The sequence below is a fragment of the Empidonax traillii genome, unplaced genomic scaffold (assembly GCF_003031625.1).
Source record: "Empidonax traillii isolate 1590-97213 ecotype Southwest subspecies unplaced genomic scaffold, ASM303162v1 scaffold243:size714344, whole genome shotgun sequence".
Lineage (NCBI taxonomy): Eukaryota > Metazoa > Chordata > Aves > Passeriformes > Tyrannidae > Empidonax > Empidonax traillii.
In genome coordinates, this window is record NW_020955436.1 from 183081 (window position 1) to 202296 (window position 19216).

General features: G+C 42.2%; 2 protein-coding genes across 9 annotated transcripts in view; both read right to left on the reverse strand.

Moving 5' to 3' along the window:
* Positions 1 to 1405: 1405 nt before the first annotated feature.
* Positions 1406 to 9700, reverse strand: BAG2 (BCL2 associated athanogene 2). The gene is made up of 3 exons (XM_027888668.1): positions 9369 to 9700; positions 3314 to 3423; positions 1406 to 2346 (listed from the first exon to the last, which is right to left on the reverse strand). Exons 1-3 carry the CDS (start codon positions 9530 to 9532, stop codon positions 1946 to 1948), a joined length of 675 nt encoding a protein of 224 aa, XP_027744469.1. The 5' UTR covers positions 9533 to 9700; the 3' UTR covers positions 1406 to 1945.
* A 6484-nt stretch (positions 9701 to 16184) lies between these two features.
* Positions 16185 to 19216, reverse strand: part of ZNF451 (zinc finger protein 451) — a 37485-nt gene continuing 34453 nt past the window's right edge. For 6 of the 8 annotated variants that reach the window (XM_027888667.1, XM_027888666.1, XM_027888659.1 and 3 more), the window contains 2 exons: positions 17703 to 17747; positions 16185 to 17281 (listed from right to left, as the gene is read on the reverse strand). In XM_027888667.1, coding sequence (XP_027744468.1) covers positions 17229 to 17281; positions 17703 to 17747 — 98 coding nt within the window. In that variant the 3' untranslated portion in view covers positions 16185 to 17228. The remainder of the gene's footprint in view (positions 17282 to 17702; positions 17748 to 19216) is intronic. The other 2 variants (XM_027888661.1, XM_027888660.1) reach the window with 2 other exon arrangements.

Genomic DNA, 19216 nt, shown 5'->3' on the forward strand with positions numbered 1-19216 from the left:
ATCTGTGTCTGGCTCTTTAACCAGGTATCTGAGAAATATCAGAACTAACACACTCCTGCTTCCTCTTGCACATGGTTTTGCACACAGAAAAACAATTTGCTTGCTTAATACCCCAATAAGGATTAACTGGCAATGTGTTAAAACTCATTACAGAGGCATTGGACTTTATAGGTGCTGTCTAACCCAACTATTTTATGATAGCACAAGTGCTATAAAAAATGAAAATTCCCTTAGCTAGTGGTACAACAGTGAGCATCTAAGAAAGAAAACAAAGCTCAATGCTTTTTGCCTGAATAATCATATATGGCCTTAAAACCCCCAAATATCGAAGGAATATTCTAAGCAACAAGAAGCTGTGTTCAACTTAACTATTGCACAGCATGATTTCTGAGAAAACTCATGCCATGTATTATTGTAAAGGGTTTTACTAGTGTTGAATAGCTGGAAGATTTTTTAAAGTGGAATAATAGAATTAATTTCACCAAACTCTTACAAACTCTTCACAGTCTCAAAGCTGAAACTTTGACTGCTTTTGAAGCACCCACCTGAAATACTGTTTCTGCAAACAAAATGCAGTGACAGTGACCTTGTAGCAGCTGAGGTTTCCAAGAAGTGCAGCTCCGAGTTCTCCTGCGAAGCCCTTGTTCCCATCCAAGGAGTTTAAAACCATGGATCTCCAAAGTGTTGCTTGTTAAGGAGCCTGACATGAAGTGCTCCCTCCACAGGCTGGGAGCATCCAGGTGTGATGCTCCAGCTGTAACACTCATTGCCACCAAGGCAGCTGTGGTTGGTGGCATCACTGCAGCTCCTTCTAGCTGAGCTGTAACCTGAACCAAGTTCAGAAGGCTGAGGGCTGGGCCACAGAAGTCTCTGCTCCCCTCAGGGCACCGCCACCCTTGGGTGAAATAGTGCAAGACTGACAGGCTACAGGGGGTTGCAAAGTTCCAGGCACACCCTAAAATCTGCAAGTTTTGACCCACAGCCACAGAGCACGGTGATGATGAGCAGTAATTATTGGGACTGAGAGGGTGGAAGGAAAAAATAAACCCAAAAACCACTCACACAAAGAGTTAAGTAACACTGGATATAAAAAGTACCATCATACACAAGACACAAATATGGTGTCTGCCAGTTGAGAAGTCAGTTGTTTTGCTCTGTGGCTTCACAGATGATGATGCAAAGTGGATTTGTGGTGTAACAACTGATAAAATACAATTCCCCCTTCTGTTATCTTTTAAAGAAATACACAGCAACCTCAAGTTACTGCAAGCCAATGGGAGCAGGATGGTTGGAGAGGGCATTACAAGAGCCAGAGCTCATTTTCAGGCTCAGTTTTGACCTCTGGATGCATGTATTGCTTTTCACTTCCTCAGTTAAAAACTGGAGGTATCTGTCTGTCTCTTGAAAGTATTGTGATCTGTTTATTCAAAATATTCAAAAACTGCCAAATTACAAATGGTAATGAGTAGGACACTCTGTTGTTTATGAAAATACCATAAACAGTTTATTAATGGTTTTGATTTATTGCCAGGATTTGTTTCTTGTCCCCCAAAAGTCTGGTTCACACACTACGTATACAGCAGAGAAAAGCTGAAATCTCATGATAGGACAAAACAACTTTAGTTTAAAAAAAAAACCCAGAAGAATGGAGGAAAGGCTAGATTTTGACAGTTTCTGTGAGTTCAGCAGAAGCACAATTACAATTTGCAACAGAGCGGTATTGACTCTACAGAGGAACAGATAGCGTTCCTTATTGCCAAAAGAAAATGCCAATGCTACCAAAACCCATTAAATGCTTGCAACTTGGAATCAAGGATACTTTGGTGCACGTGTATGTGTACATACGCATGTGCTCATACAGAGAATTTTTTTCTTGGCTTCTTTGTGCTTTTTATGGGCATCCTTGCTCATCCTGCAATTTGCCAGAAGTAGCCAGGAGGATGCGTTAATCCTGTTTGCTGTTGCAAGACTGTCGAACAGATGATTTCTGATGTTCCAACAACGTGATGGACTTTTCAGAATTTTCCAAGTTTCTGAGCAGAGTCTCTAGTCGCCTTTTGATTTTCTTCTGATCTTCAATGGCACATCCAATTACCACAGACTGAAATTTCTGATCGATGGGTCCTGCCGGTACGTCGGATGTGCACGCACCATAAAGCGACATTAGGCGCATTTTGGCGTCTTCCAGATCATCTAGAAGTTTATTGACGATTTCATCAATCATCTTTGTGGCATGCAGTAGGGATTCCTGCTGCTGGGCATTCCGGATGGTTTCTACAGAAACCTCCACAGTGAGGGTTCGGCCCATCAGGCGATTAGCAGTCAAATTAAGTTCTTCTCTCTCACCTAAATCGAAAACAATAATGTATCCTTGGTTACAGGCAAACACATTTCTGTGCAAATAGCATCATCAGGACAGTCAAACTGCTATAACTTAGCAATAAACAATGTTTGTTTACATAAGTGACAATCAACAAGATTTCCAGAAGCCAGAAATGAGCTTTTTGCATTTGTCAAAGTCCTGTTCATTTCATAGAAGCCAGTGTCTTCTGATTTGAAATGAGGCATTAAGCTCTACTAAAAATGTAAGCAATGCTTTTCCACTGCTGACACAATGCTTACTGTGTCACATTAAAGCAAAGCATACAATATTATCAGGAAACATTCGTTAACAGAACTGGCCTTCTGTGCCACACTGAGGGAGAGATTGAGACAATATCCCAGAACACCATAGAGAGAAAACTACAGACTGTGAAAAAAAAGTGTTCTGAAAGCAAAGGTTCTTTTCTAAAACATGGACACAACATACTTGACATACAGACTCTTGAAGAGCCAATAAACCAGCAATTTAAAGCACCTAATACTAGGTTTAGGGAATGTGTTTAAAGTCGCATATCATACAACTACGACAATGATCTAAATCATCAGATTCTTGCAGGCTGTACACTTTGTAACCTGTCCAGTAGTCAAAATCATTAAAATGCTGGGGTTTCAACTATCTTAAATCATCATCATCATCAACATCTCTCCCTCTGCTGAGCTATATTAAGCCTGATTTTGAAAATATATCAGTGAACTGAGTATGGGCTTTCACATATATAGTAATGACATTAATGGTAGTTCATCTACCTAAACGGCATGAATTTACAGTTAAGAAAAGGGGATCTCAGGGTAATGGGTGGCCCTCAACAGCCTCAGTTGGCTCCAGTGCTGTACCTTTACTGGCAGCAAGGAATCATATAGAACTGCTTCCCAGGGGACAGGTTGGTTTGACTATGGGTCAATTGGAAGGTATGGCAAAGCAGCTTCTCACCTTCACTTATGTGCCTCATATCCTGGCTGTTTTGTATATTGTGGATCATTTCTAGCAGGATTTCTTTCTCTTGTTCCATAGCAGATGCTGCGTCACGGAAAGCCTCTACCCTGTACATGGTTGAACCAAACAAAATGTTTAAATAATAAAAGAGCTGTTCACCTATATAGCTCCCAATTTTTTTTTTCAACTTCAGCTTAAAGAAGTACAGTCATTTCTTAATTATCCATGAGCCAGACTCTCTGATTTCACTGCCTTTTCCTGTATCTTAACTTCACTTTTCAAGACTCAATATAATTTTAAAAAACAAAACAGGGGCAAAACAAAACAACAGTAATTCAATCAGCCTTCAATTTTTATTTTACTGATAGTGCTGTTCTGTCCTACTCCGCGGTTAATCTGGATACCAAGAGCCTTATGATACTACAGCCATGTAGCACAAGTCCTACAGCCAACAGGCAATTCTTATCAGCTGCATAACCAGAAGAGAAATGGACCGGGTCCATCAGGGAACTTGGCAGTGAGAGGGGCAGCTGCAGGGAATGAGGCAGCAAAGGGCCCTGGCTCCCAGAGGTGCCCCCAGAACAGCAGTGCAGAACCCATGTGATCCACCTGCAAAGCAATAAACACGCAGAAACTGAAGTGCCACCTTGCAGCCGAACAACCCCTTTCACAAAGGAGAAAACCCTGTGAGCGGGACAAAGTTCACACACTTTTATTAAGATGACAAGGACTTCCCCAACAAGTGGTGTGCCTTGGTCACTGGGAGAAGAAACTGCCCCCACTGTCACTGATGCTTTCCATGGAGCAATGCTCCATGAAGTGACTCACAGGGCAGAAGCTTCTATGTGAGCAGCTCCTATTTCTGGGCATGCAGAGAAGCACGAAACTCAGTTCCTCCTGAAACCAGACCCCTACTCCAGTCCTGTTCTCTGTGCTGAAACTCACATGTGAGGCAGTGAGGGCAAGGAAAAAGTCCATCAGGAATTGCTGTCCCTGTAATTACTGGATCTCAGTAAGTGCATGGTTCAGTGTCCATGGTCTGCCCTCCTCATGGCACAGACCCAGCTTGCCATGGGCAATGTGAAAATGCCACATGAAAAATCTGAGTCCAATTCCTTAATTCGTGTCTTATTTTCAGCCACAGTTTTAAAGAGAGGGCTTTTGCATTCAGATGAGTAATACGGAAAAGAACATGTGGGAACTCTAATGCAACACTTTGAAGACCAGGTACAAAAGAAGGAAACATTCCACTCCCTTGGCTTTTCCCTGAAGACTTGAGAGTAGGGGCTTGCAGAGGACTTGCCAAGCTGAAACTGGCTGCAAGTGTTGCACCAAAGCCATCAACTCTGCATTCCAAGGCCCCACAGAAAAGCAGAGGATCACATGAACCTGGCTGACAGTTTCAGACGCTTGCAGCGCACAGCTCGGGAGGTCTAGCTGCATCACGAGAATCCATCCATCTATCCTGAAATGTTTATCAAACCTGGCCAGAAAAGGACAAACAAACCAAAACATTGTTAAGTCTCTTAGATGCTCTGCGCTCTTCAACACTACTGCATGCTGCCCTGCGACAGTGGTGTCTTTCTGCTGCCTCTGCAGAGAAACGTGTATCTCTTGAGACAGGCATGGAGCTGCTGCTCCTTCCTCACAGGCTGGCTGAGGACTGGTAACTTCGGAAAAACAGCAGGAAGAGAAAAGAGGGTGAAAGAAGGCAGGAGAATGGGAGCATCTGAGGATATAAATAGTCACGCTTCACATGCAGCCTGCTCATGAAATGGTTCTGTTTAACAAAATATTTAGCCTAATTTAGTCAGTGAAAGCACGGGCTTCAGGCCTTGCCTTTAATGTTCACTCTGAGGAGGAGTGGGAAAAGTTAATGCAATGCAAATTCTTGCCGAGAGCAAATGCTTTTAATTATTATTTTGGACTGGTTAGTAAGAGCAATGAGGCAGGTGGAGTCATTCCGTACTTCAGATGTCTGCACTTTATAATTTAGGAAGTCTAGCAAAATTTTCATAATGCCTTGCCATGCCTTTTTAAAAAAACAGTATTTTCACAATTGAAAAAATGTGTTTTGGTTACTGGAAAGCTGTAAATAAAAATTTTGAAGTGCAGAATTTCATTTTTAATAGTGTTTTTAAATCAGATTCTGTATATCATTGCATTGACTTAAAAACTATAAAGTTCTGCCTTCAGTAGTCAGATCAACCCGTGATTTCCATAGGCTTTCCTGGATCCTAAGAAGAATGTGGAAAAACTGCATTGCAGAGATGTATCTTGAATTGGTACAGTTCTAAAGAGAGTGCCTAAAATATCACTGCTCCCAAAAGCCAGCTTGGTATGTGAGGTAGGACCTAAAAGCCAAATTATCAGAATTAATGTTGTATACTGCAAAAAAAAAAAAAAAAAAAAAAACAACAACCAAACCAAACCCACAGTTTACCAACTGGAACTTTGATTTACATTAATTTACAGAAAGTTCATAACCAAATCTTAAGAACTATTTTATTTGCAATAATTGCTTCTTCAGAATTATTTTTATCATTTTTTCAACTGCAATATAGAGTGCAACACAACAGCGGGACAGGGTCATTTCAGAACAGCGCTCTAGTAGGAAAAAAAGCGAAAAGGAAACCACATACACCAACCTCAGGAAAATAATGCTCCAGAGAAGATATTGGGTGTCTTTACCAAAGTGAGAAACCCACCACAGCCTCAATCTGTTTCACTGCCCTGGCTTGTACCAAGGCCTCTGCCTGTCCCCATGCTGGGGTGGGTCCCACTGGCTCTCTATCCACAGGCCAGGAGAGACTCTGGTCTGGCAGGGACTGCACACCTTTCTCTCACTTGTTGCAAGAGTGTCAGGACCACACCTTGCAGTCAGCTCTGATAACTTCTTTCCTAAAATGTGTCTCAACTTCACAGGTTTCTGTAAATCTTTACTTCCTTCGTGTGGGGCAACAAGAAAAAAAAAAAAAAAAAAAAAAAAAAAAAAAAAAAAAAAAAAGGTTGGAGGAGAAACTTCTAACAGAGGTGACTGCTGTGGGAAGGAGCAGAAAAACAACCCAAGTCTCAAAAAACCAACCAGCCACAGAAGGCAAAGAGAACACAAAATACTCATATTCATGCCTAGTTATCAATTATTTCGATACAGCAGCATGGTCTTTTTCTAACAGATGAAAACATCCAGTCATATTTTTACTTGGAGTGTATTTGTCACTTTGAACATCAACTAAATAGCCCATCCATTACCTAAGACTGAAAAATACATTCCTTACTTCTGATTTTCCCCGTCCAAGAGCAATTAGCTGTACAGTGCCTTTCTTTGCTACATACCATTTATATGAGCAGAGCATTCCCCTGAGGAACAGGTGGACCAGCCTGTGCTTTTGTTTCCAGATGAGAAACTCGACACCTGCTTTCTTAGGACAGCTGCAATAACTCTGTCCTTTAAACTACTGACTGACTTAAACAGCTCACTATTAAAGCCTATGTGCTAGAGGTGCAGATAAGTTTTCAAAGGAAGTAAGAAACATCTGAAGCCGCTTTTTTCCTGAAATGGAGCTGAGCACACTTGACGGAGACAAAGCAGGGACTTTCACTCTGACATCCTCAGGTGCTTCAGCTAAATGTCCATTCCCAGGTGAGCAGTCCCATGAACACTGGCATGAATAGTGGGGGAATATGGTTGATCCGAAGGAGTACAAGACAAGTATGAAAAATTAAGTTAAAAAAAGCCCCAAACCAGAAAGAGTCTGACTTACGTATCATCACACCTACTACGTGTTCACTTCACCACCAGAACTCAGTGACTCATACATGAGAGACTCTGGTCCCCCTTCCAGCTGCTCCCGAGATATCTTGGCAGCCAGGGCAACACAAAGGTCCAAGCTCTGACAAGGGGCACACGTGCCACCTGCCCCCCTTGCCACCCCTGCCTGGGGCACTTGCTCCCTGGCAGCCAAATTAATTCCCCTTCCCTGCTCACTTTCCAAGCGGAAGAAAGCCCCTCCACCTGTCAGGGAGGTACAAAAATACCCCATTACTGTTGGAAAATAAGCTCTCACAGTGGAGGGAAAGGGAGAAAAAGGAAGGCTGTTCAAACTGGAGCATTTTACAGTGGCTTCAAGCAGAAAGAAGGTAGATTTAGATATTAGGAAGAAATTCTTCACTGTCAGGGTGCTGAGACACTGGAACAGGTTGACCAGTGAGACTGTGGACTCTCCATCCTTGGAGGTGTTCAAGGCCAGGTTGGATAAGGCCACTTGGTCTAGTGGAAGGTGTCCCTGCCCACAGAAGGGGGTTTGGAACTAAATGATCTTTGAGGTCCCTCCCAACCCAAACTACTCTTTAATTCTGTGATTTCCAAAGGGATGATGGTTGCTTCGCGGTTTGACTGACCTTAAGCAACTTGAGAGTTGAGGATTGTGGAGGGGTTTAATTAAAGGCTGTGGTTCGCTTTTACAAATTTTCACTTATATTTACAAGCAATATCTCAAGGGTCTATAGTTAAACCAAACCAGCTGGAGAATGAAGACGTTTGGAAGCTTTTCCTCCTGTCATTCACGTAACTTTGAAATGAGGCACGTTGATTAGCTGTGCATGGAAAAAAACCCTAAGACTTGAGTGACTTTTATCAAATTAGTTTGACTTTTTTTTTAATGACTATTCTGCATTTAGAACTATGCCTATTCGAAAGACTTGAAAGTTTAATTGGAAGTTTAATTTCTGGCTAACCAAACTGTCTGCTTTGTTTCAGAGTCACTCAGCAAACTTAAAACACATTTTTGCATATTCTGATGTTCATTTTGTGATTATATATTCATCATGCACTAGACCTGCATGTAAGTAGTAAGACTTGTTTGCAGACTGTGATTTTGTTTAGTCAAATTCAGAGAAGTCTGTGAAGGACTTCAAGGAGATTTAATCAAGCTAAGTGAAAGGCTAATATAACAGCACATCAAGTCCACTCCTGAATAATGCAAAGTAATGCAGGCAGAAAAGGGAAAATGCAACTCCTGCATCCCACAGAGCTCTTTTAATTACAGGAAAGTCCTAGAAACATTCTGGGTGGTTCTGTGAAAGCCGTTGATCAATATGCAGCTGTAATGAAGGAAAGGGTGTGTTGAAACAGTACCAGAGGAGGTGAATCAGTGGCATCCTGCACATCTATCCACCTCAGAAAGGACACTGTGTAATTAAGCAGAGCTGAGAGAACAAGGAAGATGATTAAAGGCAAGGAATCATCTCTCATGAGGCCAAACTGGGAAAAAAAGTCAAATGGTATTATTTATGGAACATCAAGCAGAAGAATACGTATCTTGGCACAATTATAAAATTCACATAGCATTGCAATAACTTTGGAAAAATACACCTAATATACACCTAATATACAGAATATAATGCTGTTCACATTATTGCTACAGAATTTAATACACCCCAGAGATGGACATGTACACAGGTAACAACATCCACAGTGAACCAGTAAGTGCAAAGGGAGGTTTGGAAGACACAAACCCTCACACGCCAGCATTCAGCACTGCAGCTTAAAGGCTTGCCAGAGCCTCCGAAAGCCACCACGTTTTATCCTCGGATTTCCCGCATCTTCTTATGAAACACCTGCCCGACAGATGCGGGACGGGGGTGACAAGGTGGGACAGCCACGACCCACCGCGGGCTCGTACACGCCGTGTCACACACAGCACGCAGCCCATCCCCTGCCTGCTAAAGACTCCTCAATCCGGGAAGGGTAATAAATCCAAAGCAGTCCTTGGCGCTTTCTCTGAAAACGTCAGTTTTCATACATTCATATACATATTCCTATTTTCGAGTATTTCCAGGCCACACTACTTCACCTTAGAGCAGCTATTCCCCTTTCTAAACTTCGCCCCCGATGAGGGGGGAACCTTTTCCCCGGGACCCCTCAGGAACCCTCACCCTGCCCAGCCCCGCCGGGGGAGGGCTCCGCGCCCGCCGCCGCCCCGCGCTGCGGAGCCACCGGCTCGGGGACAGACGGTTCCGGCTCCCTCCCAGCGCCCGGCCCCGGGCCCACCTGAGCTCCAGCTGGTCCAGGTTCTCGAGCAGGCGGCTGGAGCGGTCGGCCATGGAGGTGGAGCGGTAGAAGCGGCCCCGGAGCTGCCCGCCCGACTGCTGCTGCTGCTGCGGCTGCTGCTGCGCCCCCTCGCTGGCCTTGGCGCTGATCCTGGCCTGGGCCATCCCACCCGCCCGCTGCCGCCGGCGGAACCTCGCTGCGGCCGCTCCCTCACCGCGTCCCGCAGGCGGCGGCGGCGGCCGAATGCCGGCACCTCGCTCATGGCCAAAGAAGGAGCCGCCCCGCCGCCGGCCCCCGCGGCCACCCCGCCCCCGCGCCAGGCCCGCGGGCACCGCCTCACGCAGCGCGGCGGGGCCGGGCTGGGCTGCCTCGCCTCGGCCCGCGCGGCCCGGGGGCAGCGGGGGCTGGGTAAGACTGGAGTCAGCACCAGTGGGTCATCTGGTGCAGAGCACATGGCACAGGATTGTGTCCAAATGGTTCTTGAGTATCTCCAGTGAGACTCCGCAACCTCTCTGGGCAGCCTGTTCCAGTGCGTGGTCAACTGCACAGTAAAGAAATTCTTCCCCAAATTCAGGTGGCACTTCATGCGCATCAGTTTCTATCTGCTCTTGTCCTATTGCTCAGCACCAGCAAGAAGAGCCTGGCTGAGAACCATTGATGAGGTTCCCCTCTCAGTCATCTCTTGTGCTGAACAGGCCCAGCTCCCTCAGCCTTTGCTCGTGAGAGAGATTCTCCAGTCCCTTGATCAGCTTAGTAGGTTTCCGCTGGATTTGCTCCAAGAGCTCCATGTCTGTCATGTCTCTGTCCCCAGCCGGCTTTGGGGTGGCTCGGCGGGGCAATCCCGCCGGCGGGACCGCACACCGCCTCCCCCCCAGCGAAGGTGGATGGAGGCTGGCTGAGCTCATCAGCGAGCGGGGGCACAGACGGGCCACGCGTCAGGATGCGACCTGCAGCAGGACGAGTGTTCCCTGTTTCGCCAACACCGCAGTGCCACCCGTGCCCTGCCCCACACAGGTGCCCAGAGCAGTGCCCAGCCACCACACAAATGCCCAGCCACCACACACCCTGACACACGTGTGGCACCTCTGCACAGCCACCGCGGGGCTCGGACAAACGGCATCCGTGTGGTGCCCCTGCTTCTCTCTGCAGGCTTTGGGGGCACAGACAGACCCCGAGCTGCCCCTGCTGCTGTCCCCCAGTCCCCTTTGTGACAAAAGCAGCAAAATCTGGACCAGGCAAAAGCAGCATGAACTCTGGCTCTTGCTAAACCAGAAGCTACAGGAGGAATAATGTGGTCTCCAATATCTATATAACTTTGTTCGAGATGTGAACTGGTGGTATGAGGATTTGCCTTCCAGAACTGATCTATATAGTTGGTTCATTGGTTTCCTCTTTCATTAAAGAAGAGAAGAAAACCCACAACTAGACAATGGCCATTTTTATGTAAAGCTATTAAAAAAGTGAGCTGTAAAACTGAAACCAGCTGAAAATGCAAGAAACAGGAAGAGAAAAAATGAAGAAGGGCTTTAAAAATCGAGCAGCTTTGTGATGGGAGAGAAAAGCTGAACCAGAAACAGCTCTTACTGCAAGCATAAGCTGAACAACAAAAAACCCACAACTTTAGATACTGGTACTGATAGTGCATCTTTCTCTTGCCAACTGTATGAGCCCCTTGACTATCTGCAGAAAAGATGCTGTTCCAACAGCTGCTATTGTCCAAGAGTATACAAAAAGGCTTACTGGAAAGAAAAGCATTTTATGTTCTCTTTCTGTGCTAGAAAGAAAAGATACACCTATTTAATGGTAGCCAAGCTAGTGGATCTACATCTAGTAACAGCTTGTTCCAAGAACATATTTAAATTGACTGTATGAAATGGCACCTTCTCTATCACAAGCACCAGCAATTCAAGTCACACATAGGCTTTACTTGCCACTACTGTGAGTATTAAAAAAGGAATTTGCTTATCCCAAAACTCCAGGTTTGGGCAAATACCCCATGGTTCTAATAGTCCAATTTTTGGCACCCAGCTAAGAGGGATTTTGTTGCACAGCAATACTGTTTTGTATGTGTATCCTGCTGTGATTCAAAATAGCTGTTTTCTCAGGCTCGTCCATTCGGAATGATATCATGTCCCAAGTACTCTCGTTAAATTAATTGCCTGAGTTTTCTTTGTTTTACATGGTTGGATAGGCAAGGCTTGTTGCCTGTGAGCTCATGGAAATAACTTCATTTAAACGATTGTTCCATCCATCTCTCTACAGTCTCTATAGAAGATAATTAAAATCCATTTCCCACCCCAAACAGAAACCATTTGTAACCATGACACATAGTTTGCAGCCATTTATTTCCTGGGATCCTTCTGTCTTTCCCATGCCAATTTATTTAGCATCAATTAGATTGGGTTTAAAAAGCAGAAAAGTAGGTAAACAGCTCTGAACAATTTTTTCCTGGCACAGGGGTTTAATTCCATACAGGTAGAAGCTGCAAAGAAACACAGGCATAGAACAGCTATATGTGTCCAAACATATCACATTTGGCTTACCCTCTAACACCAAAATGACATTTTACCCTAGAAGGAAGAATAGCAAAAACTATGGAAACAAAATGCAAGTTTGAAAGTGAAAATGGCCTTCCCAGACAAGCTGTGAAAACCAGGATTTTCCTATTTAGAAACTTGGAAGGACCTTGAAAACTGTTTTTCTTGCTCTCTAGGATGGTAGATTGCTCTCATCCCCTCTGTTTCTTGCTGAGGTAAGTAAAGGGACAGTAGTCTTCAGTTTTCCAAAATAACAAGTGTTTGGGCTGGAAAGATGGGAGTCCATCTCTAGAGGAAGAAAAGTGACTCACAGTTGAACTGGGAGAATTTTGCAGACACAAAAGGCAGGAATTGGGTCCTTCAGGGCCACAGGGAAATGGGAGGAGGAAGGGCCCCCACATCTGAAACAAAGCACATATTTCACACTCTTCCTTGCCATCTGTGGTGAAGCAGAGTCAGGCCTGCTGCTGATGCCACACCAACACCCTCCTCTCCTCATCTTTTCCACAGCTGTGTCCATGTGAAGGGCTGCACAGCCCTGCTCTGGCTGTGAGCACCAGTGAGAAGAACATGAGGAGAGCGTGGATCCTGTCATTCCTGCATTCCCACCTGAGCAGTGAAACCACTGGCTGTCCCTTGTTTAAACTACAGTGTCATAAAAAATGGGTTGCAAAACAGAGCAATGTACAGAAGTCTCAGTCACATGCACAAAGTCCCTTAAGGCAGCACAAAGAGCAGCTTTCCCAGGTCTTGGACATCTGGTGTACCTGTAGAAGTTCCAGAGCCAAGGAGATGACCTACACCAAAAGCACTGCAAATTGCCATGCTGCTAAATAGCACCTTAGTTCCAGCTCTGCCTTATTCCAAGCCCCGATATATACCTTGTCACATATCCTAACACTTACACATGAGCTGTCATGGAACAGGATCAAAGAGGAAGTCCATACCCAAGAAATGCCATCCAAGATTATTTTCCTGCCTTCACCTACAGGAACTTAATCTTTTCAAGCTGAAAGAGGGAAAATTTAGGTTAGGTATATGAATGAAATTCTTCACTGTGGGAGTAGTGAATTACTGGAACAGGTTGCCCAGAGAAGTTGTGGATGCCCCGTCTCTGGAGTGTTTAAGGTCAGGTTGGATGGGGCTTTAAGCAACCTGGTCTAGGAGGAGTATCCCTGTCTACGGCAGGGGGCTTGGAACTCTATGATCTTTAAGGTCCCTTCCAACCCAAACCATTCTATGATTCTTTCAAGAACCTTCTTTGTATGCAGGTGTTACAGAAATACAAGTTCCCATGCATAGCAGAAGGATGCAGCCATAGCTTGGGCCAGCCAACCAAAACCACTTGCAGTCTCCCCAGCACTGTAACAATGGCAAGTAAGATGGGCTAACCTGAGTTTCTAGGGAATGTTTTCAATCAAAATACATGTCTGTCCCCTTACTTCACACCTGCTAAACCTGTGCTAATTAAAACTAGTCCTGGGTTTGCCTATACAAGCTGCAGTTGTTTTATTGCGTAGGCAAGCCCCAAGGTCCCAAACCTGCCAGAAGTCTGAGTGCAGTCCTCTGCCTCAGGAGCAAACTGAGAGCTGGTATGACCATTTTGGGGTATGCAGCAGTTCATTCTCACTGGAGGAAAGTCGCCTAATAAATGAGCCAGTAACTTCTGTACAGCTGCAGATGCTCGGCCGATTGACAGTGGAGCTCTGAGCAAAAAACAAAAGGGAAGGACTTTCAGAAATTAAGGTACTGCAGTGAAAGTGAACTTGCAGAGATTTACAAAAGGAACTTTACATTAAATTTCCAGGCATGCAGAGCTTTGCCGTTCAAGTGCACATTTGGCATTCAGAAAATCTGCCATAAATTTTTGACTTGTTCACATCAACTTTTAAATATCTCAGACCATATTATTTGACCCAGATAGTTACTTCGAAGCTCCAAACCACTTGAATTAAGAATTTCTACAGGAAACTTGAAGGGGTTAGGAGTGGCAAAGGAAAATGCAGATGCACTTTCATAAAGCTGCTTAGCTGGAAAGAATTGCCAGAAAGTATCTTTGTGCTAATGTCAGCCAATTTTTCTGAATTCATTTTGAAACAATTCATCATTCATCCTCCTCACCTCCTTCCAATTTACAGCAGTCACTGTAAACATAACCAGGACAGCACAAGCAGATGATAGAACACTTTCCTTTTAAGAAAGAAGATGTCGTAACTTCATACCTCTATAAACTTCACTATATTTGGTAAAGATTTGGTAAAGGTTTGCATTCTGTGACCACTATAGGAACAGTGGTGGTCATTTCTGTATACCTTGAAAAGCTAAGAAAATTAATCCACTACCCAAAAATTATATTCAAAGCAAGAAGCTTACATTAAGCTAATCTCTCTTTTTTAAAAATATTATTAAACAGCAGAAGCAATCAGGCAGGCATAACACTTCAGTGCTCCAGTGACTTTAACAGAAGTTGCAGTGACTTATTTGGTATCTCACCTTGTCTCTGAATATGACCAAAAGAGGGATTTTTTTTTTTTTTTTTAATAAGAAAGAATGTGGCACACAAAGTACTGCAGAGGCAAGAGCCTTATGCCAATCTCAACTTGTCATAGTTTTCAGTTTTGTAGAACTTGATGTATGCACGAAACAGAAATTAAGAGCATTAAAGTGGTAGTCTGGTGGAGATTAGACTTTTTCCCCATTAAAGATAAATAAAAAAAAGCACTAATGAATTACTTTAGACTAACGAAGGATGAATTCAAACATCACCACAAAAGCAAATTCTCTTAAAAAGGGCAGGACAAATCACTTCTAGTACAAAAGTAAAGGATGTTGGGCAAGCTTCTTTGAACAGACAAGTTGTGCTTGTAAATGCAGGCAAATCTCACAGCATATGCAGGACAAACCTCAAAAATTTCAGCCAGTTAAACAAGACTCACCAGCCAATACCATTAAATTCTGAAACACATTTACAAGACACTGTTTCCAGCTGAAGAACAAGGTGTTCAACCACAAGATGTTGGTGAATAACAAGTCACATGTCTGTACACGCCATGTTTTAAAAATCCAATTTTCTCCGCTCTTCTGGAAACAGAAGTATCACAAGCCTGTCATGACAGAAAACTTCACATAGAAAAATTTCATAGTTAAGAGAGAACCTCAAAGAGACCAAGGAAAATGAGGACAAATTTCAAGATGTTGCCAATTCTGGAGATTACTGTTACCACAAAAAGAATACAGAAAGTAGAACTTTATTAAGCTGTTTTATAAAAGCCAAAAAAGCAGTGGTTGGGATTTGCTACTTGTTTTGATAAACAGATGATGAGGCCAATACAATGTGTTTAATAACAGCAGCTTCAAGTATAGAGGATGTGTGTGTACACAGGGCTTTTTTTTTTTTTTTTTTTTAACACAACCAATTAAGTCATGGCCTGTCAGGTATGAGCAACCTTTACATTTATGACAGAATGTTACAAGAAATAAAGCACATAATCAAATTCTATGTTACATAGCAGACTCTGGAGATGACCATCTACCCAGGCTTTAAACACTGTTAAGCCAAACAAAGAACTTTTTCAAGCTGAAACATCTTTTCCTGTGAAAGGAATTTGCAACTTTAGGGTCTACATGGAAAAAGAACTGCCCAACAGCCTCTGTACCTTGGACTGAGATTTTGAGGATGAAAATTGTTTTCTCTTTCTTTCCACCCTTTCCTAGAAACACTGGGTGTCAAAAATTTTGGAACTGATTTAGCTTGAGTTAGTAGCTAAAAGGGAACTCAAAATCTTCCAGAATAGGGCTTCCTCAGCAGCAGCAGTACGAACTACACACCTAGATCAGATCAGGAGTACAATTAATCTGAGACTGGCAGTTGGAAAACAAGCAGCAGACACAAGGGAAAAACATTTAAGAGGTCCCATTCACTCTGTAACATTTGGGTGCCAGAGTCAAATGTACTGTAAGTTTTCAAACAATTTTCTATCATTCAAGCAGTTTCTTCAAGCAGTATGATTGCTAATGAACACTGAGATACCTCATAGATTCTTCATTTATTCTATTTGTTTCAGTGAAAGCAATTATATCAGAATCATGATTGGAAATAAACCAGTGCCAGTCTTCCAGATTTTCTAACCATGATGACAAACAGCTGTAGTTATTATCTTTGGAATAGTGAGAAAAATCCAGCCTTCCCCATGTCTTTCTCTCCACAAAAAGTAATTTTTTGTATATAAATATTTTAAGGGTACAGCAGGTAGAAGCAAACTCACAGGGGAATGAATACTAAAAGAAGAATTAAGCTGGACTTTTATTACATTGAAATTTCTTATTGACTGACAACAATCATTAACTGAAGTATAACAGGCTAGTAAAGCTGGACAGTTTGCATAGGTATTTTTAAACAGAAAAGAGAAAGATGACAGATAATTTTAAACACAGAAATATTTTCACCTAAAATAAGGACAGTACAAAAATAATTAGCACATTTACATTAATTTATCCAAGGCCACCTCTTCATGAACAGAAGGGAGCTAAGACCACCGTATATCGAAATAATACAGTTTAAATTCTCTCAGATCTATTTCAAACAGAAACCAGGAAGGTGCCTTCAAAAGTTGTTCCTGCTTCAGATCAGGGAGAGGAACTGAGCTTGTCAAACTTGAAGCCATCAAATCCAACACTCTACCATGCTGCTATTGAAAAAAATAGAGCTGGCAAAAACTAACTGTACAGCCGGTGGTCCTGACTTTGACATTTAAAGGACAGAGACAAAATGATGCTCTATGAAGTAAGACCAGCCACAAGCAAGAGTTAGGCCATATGTTCAATATAAATCTCGGATCTAAGCTTCTCTTTATAACAAGATTAGCCAGGCAAATCTGAGATAACTTAGGTTTACTATTTTTATCTGTTGCAAAGACCACAGGAAAAAGTAAATAAAGACAATGACATTTTGTGACAGAAAAACTAAATACAAGAACCAATTAAATAAAAGAACCAGGAGCCCCAAAATACCTAGTAAGACCAGCCTACTAATTAGGCAATAACTTATACAGATAGATTGGAGAGACTTAGTCATCACCTGTTAAAAACAAATATGCAAAGGCTTAAAAATTTATTTTTATCATACACAATATAGTGCAGTGAATATGGATAAATTCCGGCTGTTCATCAGTAGGACAGAGAACATCAGATTATAAATCTAACTATTTCAGATACAGATGTGTTTTTAAAGTGGTATTTCTGAACTCTTGTAAATAGATGAACAAGTTTCCATTTCTGTAAGCAGTTCTGATGACATGGTGTAAGTGTACTGAAGTATCTTCATTTACATTTCCTCAAGGCTCCTCTTGATAGCTTCTTGCAGTTCTACATCTTGCTCTGTACAAATAAAAAAAAAATGATTATAATCTCAAACTGTAGTTGATAACTGGTCATAAACACAGCTATCTTGATATTACTACAGAAAGCAACAAATTACTTCCGTGGGCAATGTCAGTAGACAGCAAAAAACCCCAGCGAAACAGATGAACATATTTTCCCTCCTGTTGTATGCTATCTTTTCAACACTTCAAAATATAGAAAATACCTTTACAACTTTCCACTGTACTAACTAGGGACAGCCCAATGATTACTTTAGGATCATGATGGAAGTATGTATTTAGTGGTCAAAATAATAGAATCCATGTGTATGCACCAACAAAAATAAACAAAGCATTAAAACAAAACACACATGCAAGAGAACAAGCAAAGAGGTTTCGGCCTTCTCATTCTAGTTCCTTATCCATAGATATTCCCATACCTACATTCTGACTTGGAACCACTGTTGTCACTCTTGGTAGAAAGGCTAGACAAGTAGAGAAAAAGTCACTATCAACAGTAAGAATAGTTTAGATCAGGGATGTACTGTAGCATTTTTGATGGCGGGGGAAAAGACTGCATTGTAATCATCTGACTTGTTAACAACCTCTCTTAAACAACTTTCATGATACTCAAAAAGAAACTTCTATTTTGCATTACATTTAGGTAGTTTTGGGCACTGATTGTTTGAAGTTAGTGGATTAAATATCATAAGTTAGACAAGGCATGTATGCACTGCAAATACTAAAATCAACAGTATAGTCAGAAAAGTAAAAGCAGTTTTCAGACACACTGTCATTCTTGAATCATTCCTCTGCTTTAGCAGGACATAAGCACATCCTATTAAAAAAAAGCGGTCTGTTCTTATGACAAAAGTAACAGAATTTTAAAACTTTAATTATTGTTGGGCTGTTGTACGTAAGGCTGAGATTTGGAACAGAGACTGTATCAATGAATGCCCTCTCGTGTCAGCAGAGCCATAATCATACACCTGGACTTTCCTGTAAAATCTGGTACTACTGATAAAGAGAGTTTCTGAAAGAAAAATATTCCATGGTGACAGAAACAAAAAAAAATTTTGAAACCACAATAAAGCAGAAAACCATTTTCAGACAGCTGCTTGCATTAAAATATATTGTCATTTAGCCAGTAAGACTGTGCAAAAATCCAGAATAAGGTCCAAACTGTGACTCATCCTTAGCCAGGCTGCTTCATAAGGTCAGATGCCTTCAGCACTGCAGCATCACAAGTGGGACCTCCTGTATGCACCAAATGACACTGCTATTCCTGCACTAGGGGGACCTGAGCACACCTTTCAGTGCTGGAGATGAATGCTGGACAATTAACAACAGTATTTTATAACAGCTGATAAACTTATAACTGAATTTTATCACTGAACTTATACAGATCTCTTTTTGGTTTTGTTTTTTTTTTTTTTTAAGTTCGGTTTATTTCCATCAGTAGAAGGGCAGAACCAAGCCTTTAAGCAATAAATTATTTTCCAAGTGCACTGTGATTTGTCACCAAAAATTCATGTAAGAACATCACCAGTAAGCACAACAGCAAAAGGGTGAAAACAATTTCAAATAAGGTAAGATAGGATGTGCACAGACAGATTTACTGCTGATTCAAACTTCTGCATAAATCTACAGCTCTTTCAAGAGACCAGAGCACTTTACTGAGATATGATACACAATTCTGAATTATTTATTCAGAAGTTCAACTATTTAGTCAGTAGCTCTACTCTGAGAAAACACAGTCATATTAGACTGGTACAAAGTGAACTCAGTCAAGTCTTGAATTGCACAATACTCAGTTGTGCCCCAGTGAAAGAGATGTTAAGTCTGCTGGCATACTTTTCAGGTTCAGAATTTTTTTAATTTATAACTCATCACAGTGTTCTTCACTACTCAAGACTGTCCAGCACAGTTCAGACAGTATTGCTAAGAGGTCACT